This window comes from Emys orbicularis, chromosome 5 (assembly GCF_028017835.1).
Source record: "Emys orbicularis isolate rEmyOrb1 chromosome 5, rEmyOrb1.hap1, whole genome shotgun sequence".
In the NCBI taxonomy this organism is placed as follows: Eukaryota; Metazoa; Chordata; order Testudines; family Emydidae; genus Emys; species Emys orbicularis.
The window spans coordinates 66,179,550-66,194,218 of record NC_088687.1 but is presented as its reverse complement, the minus strand read 5'-3'; the positions used below and the strand labels follow the sequence as shown (position 1 = coordinate 66,194,218).

The window sequence follows — 14,669 nt, the reverse complement described above, 5'->3', positions numbered from 1 at the left end:
ACTTATCTATTTCTTTTTTGAACTCTGTTATAGTCTTGGCCTTCACATCATCACCTTGCAAGGAGTTCCACAGGTTGATTGTACGTTGTGTGAACAAATACTTCCTTTTGTTTGTTTTAAACCTGCTGCCTATTAATTTCATTTGGTGACCCCTAGTTCTTGTTATGAGAAGGAGTAAATAATACATCCTTATTTACTTTCTGCACACCAGTCATGATTTTATAGACCTCTATCATATCCCCCCTTAGTCGTCTCTTTTCCAAGCTGAAAAGTCCCAGTCTTATTAATCCCTCCTCATATGGAAGATGCAGTTATGCTGGCAAAAAAGGCCTTTTTTTCCTGGTATAGCTTACTCAGTTCAGGGAATATAGCAAGATAACTCTTTTCCTGGTGTAAGCTGCATCTTTCCTAGGAAAAGTCTGCCAGTAATAGCTCCACTGGCAAACCCTTTCAAGTGTAGACAAGACTTGTTGCTTTTCCAGTAGCATTGCTTTTCCACTTGGGGCATTGGGGGTTCCTCCTTGTGGAAATATTGGGGTGGTGAGTGTCATGTCTGAGACAACTTCCCTTTGGGGCCCAAAAGACCTGTACACCCCATTGCAATGACTACAACTTAAAAACAATCTGATACCTTTCCCCCCCCCAAACACATAAAGCAAATATTTTCTTCTGGGGTTAGAGTTTGCTTTAGTTTTGTCTGAATAAATTATTATGTCAAAGTTTAATTCCCTGATAATAGAGGTTTATGATGGAAATGGCATCACACCTTTCCTTCACAATATAATGATGTTAAGGAGATATTAATACAACCAGTTTTGGGAAGCTGTCATCAACATACTGTAGTTGTGACTTAGGGTAAGACTATACTGTGAAAAAAAGTGTGTTCTGAAGTTAGCTAACCTACATAAACTAATGTGGGTTAAAATAGCAGTGAAGACATGGCAACTCTGCTTTTAATTTGGGTTAGCAGCTCAATTTAAAGCATATAGGGCAGGCGGGGGCTGAACTAGGGCTGTTAACTAAAATTATAACCCGAGTTGCTGTGTCTTCACTGCTCTTTTAACTGAGTTAGCTAACACAGGTTAGCTAACCTGAGTTAAGAATACATCTTTTATTTGCAGTGTAGACATACCCTTAAGGATTAGCTATTAGGGCAGAACCAGCCTTTAGAACCTGTCAGGTTCAAAGACTCCTCAGTGTTTGGGATTTCTTAGAATATCAATACTAATGTCAGCTTTAATTTTGTATCAGGTAAGTTTCTACCTCTTTTTTGCAAGGATATTCTTCTAAATGTAAAAATACAAAACCATTATAGTTATTTTCATCCATAGACTTCAAAGTACTGCACCAAGGTGTGTAAACACCATTATTCCTACTTTACACATGGGGAACCTGAGGCAAGTGACTTGCTCTAGGTCAGGCAGAAATTTAGTGGCCAAACCAGGAATAGAAATCTCACCTCTTCACTCACAGTCCACTGCTCTAGTCCCTGCTCATCAAGCTAGAAGCTTTGCCACAGTAGCTTTTCCTAATATTTATAAGTTATTCCTGGCCAACTCCCGAAGATGCCCAGCGCTGGCCTTTGGGGTCCAGACTATGACACTTACAGCTGCAGCTCTACTGGTTTTTGGAAGGGCGCAAGAAATCATCTTATTAGGCAGGCCCTAATTCTAAGCCAAAAACAATAAAATCCTGCTTCCTGTCAGAGAATGATGGTTTACTTTGCTCCCCTTTATGGCCTCTTTTTCAAGAGTCAATGCTTTAGGAGCATGAAAAAGTAGTGCCCATACAAAAGCTTTTTTCCCACCTGGGAGCATGTTGTAACCAAGATAGAATCATAGAAATGTAGGACCTTGAGAAGTCATCTAGTCCAGCCCTCTGCATTGAGGCAGGTCCATGTAAAGCTAGACCAGCCCTGACAGGAGTTTGTCCAACCTGTTCTTAAAAACTTCCAAAAGATGGAGATTCCACAGCCTCCTTTGGAAGCCTATTCCAGAGCTTAACTGCCCTTGTAGCTTAAGTCCATTTCTTTTTGTCCTACCTTCAGTGGACATGGAATACAATTGATCACTGTCCTCTTTATAACAGCCCTTAACATATCTGACAGACAAAATAAGCGTGAACTACTCTTGTGCAGTGAAACGGCTCTTTAAAAGTTGTTGCATTAAAGTAACTGAGAAAATAAAGGATGGAACAACACATACTGAAATAGTAAGAAATGTAACTCTTCAGTTTTATATAACCAGTTTTTAATCTTTTTTCCCCCTAAGGCCCAGATGCTATTCGTGATTACAGAACAAAGCTCCCTGAGTATACTTGCTACATCGGAGCAACCACTCCAGCACAAGGGGCCACCGCTGACCTTGAGTACTTGTGGCGTACTGCCCCCTGGACGACTTCTATACTGCCCCACAAACATTCCTACCCTGGACAAATTGGCTGGGGAGTAACAGAATTTAGTTATCTCAACAGAGGAAATCTGCTCAGTGGCATGCAGATTAAGGTAACTACTCATACATTTCTCCAGTATTTTATCAGATGCCATCTAGATGGCATTAAAGAGTGCCTTGCTTTGTAATTTTATGCTGTGTGTTTGTAGTGCTGTGGTTAATCAGAGAACAAGATGGAACACATTTATTTGATAAAAAAGACCATTTTTTAAGATCATGTACAGTCAACATTATTACAACAAATGTATTAAAGTGGTGGTACTTGAAATTCTAAGCATTCATAAATCTTAGCTTTCATGAAACAAATTAAATGGAAAGTTGTGTTGTGTAATGACATGTGCACTAGAGGTGTGCAAACTATTAACATCTTAAATCAATTGAGTCCATGTGTTTACAAATATCAACCCATGTTCATGAAAGCTTGGGGAAACATTTTCAGAAATGGGTCCCTGAAGTTAGACTGTCAAGTCCATGCAGATACCTAAACAAACAGCCTGATTTTAGACAATGCTGTATGCACAGCACCTATCCACTGATGTTAGCTTTAGACACCCATTTTTGAAAATCTTGGCCTTGATGGATGTGGGCTGAGTTTTAACACCTTTCTGGGAAACTGTCCACCCAGAAGTGTGGAAGGAGGAAGTGACTGGAACAGCTGGGAGGAGCTAACTTTAGGATGGAAGGTTCCCTTAAGGGTTGCAAGGTTCACTTGAGAGTTTGAGTTTGAACTTGAGCTTTAAGGTAAACCTGCAGGTGATGGCCCACTTCCAAATACCGTAAAAAAAACTGCAGGCATGAGTTTCTGAACTCATCTGTGAGCAGAATCCTGCCAGGTTTGCACAGGTCTAGTATGTGCTCACTACCTCTGAGAACTCTTAACATTTTTTTGGTGCTCGGCCCCTTGGGGAGCAGAAGTAGAGAATAGAATCTCAAGACACTCTTGAGCTTGTCTACCTCCCCTCTGGGTGCTGAATCTGCAACCTTTGCTTACACCTGTAGTCCCAGTTGAAGTCATTATTGGGACTCTTGACATATATAAGGATTGCAGGAAAGTGCCCTAAGTGTTTAATTTTTGCAAAAATCTTTAGTTTTTATATACAGATGCCAAAACTGCATGTTTTTATTGAGTAGATCTGACCAGTTATGCCTGAGGCCCCAGTCTGGTTGGAGCACTATCATGCTAGGTGCTGTACAAACATATACGACACAGTTCCTGGCCTGAAAGAGCTTTTTTGTATCGCTAAGACATAGCTTACAAATGTCCGATAGTGTTTGCACATTACATAACTGCACTCCTAAAAAAAGTCAATGAACATAGTTAAAACCCCCAGATTATCAGTTCCGAGTACAGTATATGAATTCTTACCCACTCATGGGGCCCTTGTTTTCTCCCACTCCTCCACTGGATGCAATTTCCTCTCCCCAGTCCTCATTAGTGTGAAAAGGAACAGAAACAAAGGATGGAGGAGCCTGGCCTGATCCTTCATCCAACATCCTGTGAAGAAAAGCAGGAAGGGGGCAGCTGTCCTGATTCAGCTCTTTCCCACACAGAGGATGACAAGGAGGAAAAGGTGGCCCTCCAACCTTTATCCCCTCTGCACAGTAGCACCATGTATAAATAGCTACAGCTGAAAACATCATAGATTATTTTCCTTGGTGGATGGGTAGGAACTGTTTGTGTTTGAGTTTACCAGGAATGGAAAAGAAAAAGCTCAAGGCATTTCGAGAACTATTAGAGAAGAACAGCAGACTTTGGCTCTAAACTGTTAAAACTTTAGTTTCCATGGGTTGTTCCTTCATAGCTTTGACGCAGGGAACTAAAAGGCACTTGAGGACTCTGAAAGCCACATTTGGCCCTAAGGGCATAATTTGGGCACCCTTGCAATACAATGCCCTTTCTAGGTCAAAGTCTGAACCTTCATTGATTGCTTCTCTGCAAAATCTGAGCAGGTGTACATTCCTAGGAAGAATACTGGCATTTATTAATGTCTCATGCTTCTTTGTTCAAACAATATATCCTGCTCAAATGAGTCTGTATGAGAAAAAGCTTTGTGAAAGCATAAATGAGTGTGTGTATATATATATTATATATACACACACACACACACACACACACACACACACACACCAATTTATATACTGGTATGGACTCATTAATGGGAGGTGGTGGTGGTTGCCACTCAAAAATAGGCAGAAATTAAATAACAATGTGGGACCTAATTTTCTTCATTCTTAGTACTGGGCTCCAGTATGTAGAAACTAAGATATCTCTTTATTTAGGATCCTGAAATCCTGAATTATTTGGGCATAGGAGCCTTCCTGGCAGCATTGCCCTACAGAAGCAGGAGTAGCTGTATCTCTTTTGGGTACATGTGCAACCACTCAATTCATCCTACAAAAGCATTACGTGCAACCACTCAATTCAACCTACAATAATAGGGGGAGGAGACCTAAATAATTTGGGCCAAGAAACGGATGCATAAAATGCACAATTCACACCCCATCCTGGCATATCACCTCTGCTCTCTGGCTGTGAAGGATCTATGCGGGGTAACATTCAGATTTTAGTGGAAACAGAGTTGAGTTGAGCAGTTGCACCCTGCCCTCTTTCACTGCCTTTTGTCCTGTCTGTGACAAAGAGGCTGCTAAATTTAGCCTAACTGGTGTAACAGGTTTATTCCTTTATCAGATAGCCATTAATAGGATGAACATTTTAATCTTAGATATCAATACTCAGCTGTTTTTCTTTTAACAATTTTCCTATTTTACTTGATACTTCTAAGTCAGCTTCTTCTGGAACTAAAAATGGTTTTGAACTGCTTTCCCCTTATAGAATCAATAACACACATGGAGTCCAGGTCTCTCTCAAATGCCTGACAATCTTCAAATAATTTCAGCTCCCACATTTCTGATCTGCAGATGTTGCTGTCAGTACAAATTGAAATTAAAAAGAACATCTTTGGACTTTGCTACACAGTTATAAAAGTAGCTTTTAAAAGCACCTTTACTAGAATCAGATAGCTCCATGGCTATGAGTTTTAGTTTCACTTAAATATTATTTATCCTCTCTTGTGTCATAGAAGATTGTAATTAAATCAGATATACTAACCAGGAGTATAAAACTTCAAGCTCTGTTAGATAAACATATTTTCAGATCTATTGTACAAAGTGGTAATGTCTGACTCACAACAGTTCTGCCAGTGTTAGCACCCTAACATTTCTGAAAATAAACACACATTGTGTTCTGAACAATTGTTGACATTGTAGGTAAGAGTCTACGAACCCATATTCCTGTTGCCATCCCTGCATCAGATAAATGCGCTCACTATATAGGAAAAAGCTATACTACTTCTAAATGACCACATTGCTATTTCAAGTTGCTGCTGATCCTTTAGAGCCAAATCTACTGCCAGATTCTGATCTCAGTTATACCAGGTTAAATTTGCAGTAGCTTCATTATTGGGGATTTACTCCAATGCAACTGATGGTAGAATTCAGCCCTGAAATTTATCTTCTTGGCCATGAAGTATTTTATTTCATTTTGCTTTACAAACCTCATGAATTAGGGAGTCACATACTTTGTAAGCCTATGTAGGCTGGGCACACATCAGGAGCTCCTTGCATTCCATCTCACAAGCTCCCGTGTGCCACCCACCCATCCCCCTCTATTTCAGGAACTCCCTGAAATTTCCCGCAATATACCCCATGCTAGACATTCTGCATGCCCCCTTTTCTCTCTCCTTCCATATCTGGTTTCTCCATTCTTAAAGTTTGGCTCCCAGCGGGAATAGAGGGGAAGAAACAGAAAGAACTTGACCATTCTTCAGTTTGATGGTTGGTGATATTTATGGATATTGAGCCTGATTCTCTTTTCATGTACACCTATGTAAACACAATTGACTTCAGTGGAGTTACTTCTGGTTTACCTGATGTAAGTGAAACAACTATTCCCTTTGTTTGTATTACTATTCAGAATGACTCTGCTTTGTCATCTGTCTTTTTAATTTTATTCTGGTTTATTTTGTTTTCTATGAATTCCTGTTGCCATAGCAGCTAGGCCTATACAATAAATAAATAAATAAAAGCTTAAAACAAGTTTGATAAGTAGGGCCCTACCAAATTCACAGCCATGAAAAATGCGTCACGGATCGTGAAATCTGGTCTCCCCTCATGAAATCTGGTCTTTTGTGTGCTTTTACCCTACACTATACAGATTTCATGGGGGGGATACCAGCGTTTCTCACACTGGGGGTTATGACCCAAAAGGGAGTTGTGAGGGGGTGTCACAGGGTCATTTTAGGAGGGTCACAGTATTGCCACCCTTACTTCTGTGCTGCCTTCAGAGCTGGGTGGCCAAGAGTGACAGCTGCTGACTGAGGGCCCAGCTCTGCAGGCAGCAGCACAGAAGTAAGGGTGGCGATACCATACCAGGCCATCCTTACTTCTGCGCTGCTGCTGGCAGTGGCTCTGCTTTGAGAGCTGGGCTCCTGGCCAGCAGCCACCGCTCTCCAGCTGCCCAGCTCGGAAGGCAGCGCTGCCGCTAGCAGCACAGAAGTAAGCATAGTAGTACCGCGACCCCCCTCACAACTCTTTTGGGTCAGGACCCCTACAGTTACAACACTGTGAAATTTCAGATTTAAATAGCTGAAATCATGAAATTTACGATTTTTAAAATCCTATGACTGTGAAATTGACCAAAATGGACTGTGAATTTGGTAGGGCCCTATTGATAAGTTAGCAGCAAGTGATGGCAACCTAATTGTCCCTTGCATTACTATCATCAATGTCTTACTAGATCAACTGTTAATACAAAATAACCAAAACTGAACAAAAATAAGAACTCATACAAACCATTTTTAAAGGGCCTTATGTCAGACCCTGAAGCTTGCCAAACTCTGGTTCTGGCAGAGCTCCAAGGGGAGCAAATTCCATCGGTGGAGGCCCCTCACTGGAGAAAAGCTACAACTGGCAATCAACCCTTGCAAGATCCCACCCATGAGCTAACAATACCTCTTTATAGACCAGGGGTAGGCAACCTATGGCACGCGTGCCGAAGGCAGCACGTGAGCTGATTTTCAGTGGCACTCGCACTGCCCAGGTCCTGGCCACCGGTCCGGGGGGCTCTGCATTTTAATTTAATTTTAAATAAAGTTTCTTAAACATTTTAAAAACCTTATTTACTTTACATACAACAATAGTTTAGTTATATATTATAGACTTATAGAAAGAGACCTTCTAAAAATGTTAAAATGTATTACTGGCACGCAGGGCCGGCTCCAGGCACCAGCTTACCAAGCAGGTGCTTGGGGTGGCCACTTCGGAGAGGGGCGGCACGTCCAGCTGTTCGGTGGCAATTCGGCGGACGGTCCCTCACGCCTGCTCGGAGCGAAGGACCTCCCGTCGAATTGCCGCTGCAGATCGCGATCGCGGCTTTTGTGTTGTTGTTATTGTTTGGCTGCTTGGGGCGACCAAAACCCTGGAGCTGGCCCTGCTGGCACGCAAAACCTTAAATTAGAGTTAATAAATGAAGACTCGGCACACCACTCCTGAAAGGTTGCCGATGCCTGTTATAGACATTACTTCTGCCCATCACTATCGTGTCTAGGCACCAAATACTTATGAGTCACTTGTACCAAAAGCTGCTTATCTAAGTAAGACACATGTCACATACCTTAACCTGGTCTAAACACACCTCAATCAAGGAAAAACCAGCAATCTAGGGCCTTAGATTATAAACCCTTCAGGAAAAGGATTGTCTTTTCTGTTTACACAGTACCCACCACAATGGGGCCCTGTCCCAACTGGGGCTTTTGGGTGGTACCATAATATTAATATTTTCTGCTACTGCTCCTAACACTAGGTCTGTAGACTTAACTGTTCACATCTTCTAGGAGAGACCATAAAAAAAGCCTGGCTCTCTCCAGGTCTCTTCCCCCAAATTTTAGCAAGGGTACTGTTTATGTACTGACTATATTTCCCATCGTGCCTTGCAAAATAGGGCTAATTATGGCTATCATAAGGAATTACATTTCCCAGCCAGCCCTGCTCTTCTGCTGCTTTGAGAAACTCTAGCGAGGTCAACCAAGAGCTAGCCTGATCCTCTGCCAGTGTGAGGAGTTCCAGCCCTTTCTGTTCACTGAACCCTGGTGGTGGGCCATAAAGCCAGGGTCTGCAGGATGGCTGTTGTTTATAAACCCCAGACTGCTTCCCCAAGCCTACAGTCCATGCCTTGTGGCTGTGTCTCCTGTCTCAAAGATATTTTTATAGGAAAACTGGGATGGGATGTACTGGGTCAGGGAGCTTCCTTATTAAACTCTGAGGACCTGTGTGCCCTATGTTTGCATTTAGTGGCTCCTGAACAGGCCAGCAAAGAGGGTGGCATGGAGAGCAGGCTGGACAATGGGTGCTGGATCTGCAGTTACATGAATCCAGTGGTCCTAACAAGTGGCATATGTGGGGGCAGGTGGATGGGCGAGGGCGGGAGGAGGGAAGCAGGAAGGAAACTACAGCTGCTATGCTGACCCATAGCCTGGAGTAACAGCCTGCACCACACAAGGGTTTTGTTGTGGTTTTTGCTTCTCATCTCCTCACACTTCACTTATAGTCTGAATACTTGGGCTTTCTGGACCCAATTCAGCAGGGTACATAAATGCATGTGCCTAACTTTAAGCACGGATTTCCGTGCAACTCCTTTCATGCATAATGGGCTCATATACATTGCTGGTTCAGAGCCTCTGGATACATCCAGAGTTCAATACAAGACTCGTGGCATGACCACAGCTGGCCTGGGCTGCCTCAGTCTTGCAGAGCTAGGGCTGTGGGGCTAAATATTGCAGTGTAGACATTTAGGCTCAGGCTGGACCCCGGGCTCTGAAACCCTGTGAGAGGGGGAGGTTCTCAGAGCCCATGATCCAGCCCGAATGTCTACTCTGCAGTTTTTAGCCCCGCAGCCTGAGCCCTGTGGACCCACGTCGATGACTCAGGCTCTGAGACTCAGTGCAGCAGGTTTTTTATTGCAGTGTAGACGTACCCTCTGTGAAGGAAATACAATTTGCCCTTAAAGCTGTCATTCCTGTATCTGCAGACTCACTAATACAGCACAGCATGGGTTCACCTTTAGAAGATGTTTTCTTTGCAGCCATAAGGGATAGAAAAGTACCGTATATACTCGTTCATAAGCCGCATTTTTTTTTTAGTAAAAAAGGGAAGCACCAGAGAAGGGGGTCGGCTTAAGAATGGGTATAGAGAGGGAGAGGTGGGACACAGCCCCTCCCCCCCAAGAGAGGGAGCAAGGAGAGGCAGCAGAGCCAGAAGGGAAGAGGCGGGGCCAGAGTCTCTCCGCTTCTGGCTCTCCCCCCAGCCTCCGAAGCAGCTGCAGCTCCGGGGCTGGCAGGCTGCAGCTGTGCCACTCGGCCCTGCCCCCCAGAGCAGGCTGTGGCCACGCCGCCCAGCCTGCTGGAGCACGCTGTGGCCGTGCCACCCGGCCCAGCCCGCTGGAACATGCTGCGGCCGCGCCGCCCGGTCTGGCCCCCCGGAGCAGGCTGTGGCTGCGGTACCCAGCCTGACGGACCAGCTCCAGCCAGGCCAGAGACATCCTCCCCTGGCCCTCCCCAGATAAGAATGGGATGGGGAGAGTGTGGGGGTCCCGGGCTAGGGGTGGGGTCATGTGAGGGGTGGTCACAGGGGTTATTCCCCTGACTCCCAGCTTCTGCCCCCCTCAAAAATTTCCCCACCAGTTGCTGTCCCAGCCTGTCAGAGTAAGCAGCTGGCGCACCAGGACACTTTGTTTACTTAGGTTTACCTCCGTGCCTGCGGAGGCTCAAGGTAAACAAACCATCTCGGCCCGCCAGCGGCTTATCCTGATGGCCCGGGAGGCAAAGTTTGCTGACCCCTGAATTATAGGGTCGGCTTATGAACAGGTTATAAAAATTTTCCATTTTTACATATCCATCTTGGGGGGTTAGCTTATAAACGAACCGGCTTACGATTGAGTATATACGGTAACTTTTATTTTTTTAGTTATAAGTTTAAATTCTGCAGAAGCAGAGAGGGGCCACAAGGTAAATGCTGGTTTTTCATTACAACTCCTGAGAGAAACAGAGACAGAAGTGAGGCTGGCAAGAGGGAACAGGACAGGAAAGGCAACAGCAAGAGAGGAGGTAAGCTGCAGGGTGTGAGCTGGTAAAAGCATGAAATGAAAACAAGGTAAATTTTGAATTATGGGACTATAGTTCCATCACTACTTAAATTTGGTGGATTAAACAAAGAAGCTGCTCAAAACAAAATAACATGGACAGCAGAATAGGGCAAGGAAGTAATTATGTGGCAAACTGGTTGCTGCTTTAGCAATGACTGGCATTTTCAGTGTTGGACTGCATAACACCTGCAACTGTTGACAAAGATGAATATGACTTAGAAACAGAAAAGCCAAAGAGAAAAATGAAGACATCATATGATGCTTGAATTTAATAGAAATAACTGAAGTTTTGATTCAGAGATTTGCATCAGAATTGTTTGCAATGCACCAAGTTCTGCCCTTAGATAAGCAGCATTACAGGAATTCAAATGAGAAACACTTAGATTGGCTTTCCTATTTTAATTTCTATCCTCAGATTTATCAATAGGCATGGTGCATCTAAGGTCCAACTTGAGAGAGATGGGGAGAAGCAAAAATGGGTAAGAGTAGAGTGGGGAAAATAGGATGTGGTATTCAAGGTGTGTGTGTGTGTGTGTGTGTGTGTGTGTGTCTGAAAAATGCACACCGTAGGCTATATTGTTGCTTCCCCCATCAAGATACATGTACAAGTAGTGTGTGAGACTACCTTACTGAGCCAATTTAAGTTTTAAAAATTACTTCCTATAGACCAGAGGTTTCCCTTTTGCCCTGGATTTCTCCTTGACTTGCACATACTGCCATCTGCTGCCCTGCCCACTTTTTGCCCACATGCTCCGAGTTGTTGTGAGTCTGTTGTGAACTTTTGATATTTTCAATTTTACAGTCCCCATACAGGACTCTTAGATGTACCAGACATTGCTTAACTCTTCTTATGTACCTTGTTCTATTGCTGGAGATGTTGTAGAAATATAGCCTTACAATTTCAGTTTTATTGTCTTTCTAAATTCTTCCTCTCTAAATTTTAAGGGGGCCAGAATGCTGCACCCAGGTTGCTCTCACATTTCAAGATGTAGAACCATAGCACCCTTCCTTGGCTTTCAACTCTGTTAATGGACTCTCTCCTCACTCCCACTCTGATTGGAGAGGGGCAGACAAATATAATATCTATTCCCCTTGCCAACAAGCTTTGGTTTTGTTTTTCTTTGACAGACTGGAGAATTCCGTCAGGCTGCTGAAGATGAGATAACTCATCGATACCAGAATCCATGGTAACTATTTATTCATTATGCTAGCAAACGTCCTCTGGTGACTAGCCCACTGTTGCAGAGATGCTTAGATTACCCTGATCTGTGAGAAGACCTGGGACAGGCAGAACAGTGGCATGCTTAACCTTGTAGCAGAAGGTACTGGACAACAACATCTATTGTTACCAAAGAGATTCCATGAGTATCTACTGCTGCGGGAAACCCATTTTCAGCAATAGAGCTGTAGTGACAATAGCTAAGAGGCAGGATTTATAGTTAACCATTTAATTGATGTTATAATAAATGAATAGCACTATTACATAAATAGAAACAAAATAAATGTTAGAACTTAAGGAAAACTCTTTGGGACTCATAAATGCCACTGTCAAATGAAAATCCTACTTTTCAGGTTACCGATCATTTTTCAGACAGTCCCTAATTTTACCTTGGTTTATAGGGTCTGTCACATTGATTGGTGACCATGAGCCAAGTCTGTGCTAAGCATTATTTATTATTATTATTAATGATAATTTTAGGTAAAGTATGAGGGGGAGAAAGAGATTGAGGAGATCTGTGGAGGGGAGGAGAGTGAGGAGATTTGTAGAGTTCTCTCCCAAGAATAACATAAGAACGGCCATACTGGGTCAGACCAAAGGTCCATCTAGCCCAGTATCCTGTCTTCTGCTAGTGGCCAGTGCCAGGTGCTCCAGAGGGAATGAACAGAACAGGTAATCAGCAAGTGATCTATCCCCTGTCGCTCATTCCCAGCTTCTGGCAAACCGAGGCTAGGGACACCATTCCTGCCCATCCTGGCTAACAGGCGTTGATGGACCTATCCTCCATGAATTTATCTAGTTCTTTTTTTGAACCCTGTTATAGTCTTCGCCTTCACATCATTGCCTCGCAAGGAGTTCCACAGGTTGACTGTGCATTGTGTAAAGAAACACACAACTCCCAGCATCATAAAACTAGTCCTATTAGAATGAGGGCTAGGTTGTCACATTATGATCTACTCTGAAAAAGGGGCAGTGTCTAGTTATGTTGTCCTAGGAGCAGCTTATGAATCAGACTATGACTCGGAGTTGCAATTTGCCTCCAAGTTTGCCTGCCTGCTCCAGGGAGGAACTAAACTGCACTGGACCTACCCCTGGCACAGTGCCTTCTGCACTGACACAACGCTGGCATGCAGGGAGCAAGCCAATGCTCTCCTCTACTCTGTCCCATTTTTTCCTCTCCTCTCCCACCCACCTACGTACACATGGTGGCGGGGGGAAGTAATGATTCTCTGGAGACTACTTCCCCTCCTGTGCCCATGGTATAGATAGGCCATATAACAGAGTCAGGAAGTGCCTTAGTTGATCATCTACTAGCCCTGAGTGACTAGTTTCTTTGTTGTCCTATAAATCATAGGTATAAAGCCATATCTGTAATTGTTTATTTGGGTTAATACAGTGGAATTCTGTTGAGGTTGCTTTATTCTGGTGACAGGTTATAAAATAAACAGCTTCTTCATTACATTTTCCAAATGCTGGGAGCTAATGAAACATTCCGAGTTCAGTGTAGGAGGACAGCCAAAGCAGTATCTTTCAAGAAGGCTTAGAGTGCTTGTCCATCTTTTAATGCATTCATAAAACATTCATAAGCCATTCATATTATCAAGATTTTTGAAAGCAATCCTTGTGTACAATGATTGTATAGGGATTAATATGGGGCTTACTATAAAGGACATACTATATTTACTTTGACCAGAGAACGGTGGATGGGAAAGCAGAGTGACCTGAGTTTAAACACAAGTAAATGTGTGCAATCAGCTAATGGAATGTCTCACAAAAGGATGCACTATTAGATAATTAAGTTATTTTATCTAGTATGCTGCAGATCTTTAAAGCATGAACAAATTTTATAGGAACTGCATAAAATATTCAGAGGATTTAATTGTTAACATTGGATCTTTTGCATATAGCTTCACTGCTGACCCTGTAATAGCGCTGACTCTCTAGTCTTATAATCAATACAAGGTTACTACAGGCATTTCTAAGCGGAAAAAAACCCGGTGAAATTCATCAGTGCAAGGACAATACTTTGATTATCTCTAGTTATTTCAAACACAAAGTGTTCTGAGATCTCTTGCAGTATCCATTTTATATTTAGGATAGTTGGTTAGAAAAGGGTCAGACCTGTTCACTGGTGTCTTCCAGTTCCACTTTTCCAGCAAAACTATTAGAAATGTAAACTAGAATAATCAACTTTCATCCTTGACAATATTGATATCACAGTATTATTCAGGGGAATATCTCTGCAACTTTTATATAGTTTTTCAATAGCATGATGCAAATTCCATTCATAGCAAGTATAGTCCACTATCTATCATTGCTATAGACTTTTTCGTCTCTCTTTTGCTGACTCTTCCTGAATTACACTACTCAATAGACGATCATATCAGAAATTCTTTCTGAAAGGGTAAATTGTTATTTGGAAGAGAATCTGAAGTCTCCAATGATAGCAAGAAGTAGAAGTAATAACAGGTAGGCTGCATTTCAGCTGGAGAAAAGTGCCTGAGTTGCAAATTTCTAATTCAAATTTGGATTCATATCTGAAGTTTCCCAAAGGTTTAAAGGGTGATCAGCTCTGATGTCTTGGTTCCAGCCCATGAAGGGAAGTAGATTATATATGTATATTGCAATATCTGGAATAGATTATACACTAATATCATAATGAACCCACTAGCTCATTTCTCAGTGTCTTCCCTGAAATCTAAATAAAATGGAGGGGGAAGGATGTAGCCAAAGGAGAATTCTGTCTTGCCTAGCCCAACATTTAACCAGTAGCAGTCTCACTAATGTAGCATACAGGAAAGGG

General features: G+C 42.8%; 1 protein-coding gene across 1 annotated transcript in view; it reads left to right on the top strand.

Annotated features, from left to right (window-relative positions):
• SPMIP2 (sperm microtubule inner protein 2) overlaps positions 1 to 14,669 on the top strand; it is a 71,495-nt gene that overhangs the window by 10,635 nt on the left and 46,191 nt on the right. The window contains exons 2-3 of the mRNA XM_065405523.1: positions 2,271 to 2,503; positions 11,776 to 11,834. Coding sequence (XP_065261595.1) covers positions 2,271 to 2,503; positions 11,776 to 11,834 — 292 coding nt within the window. The remainder of the gene's footprint in view (positions 1 to 2,270; positions 2,504 to 11,775; positions 11,835 to 14,669) is intronic.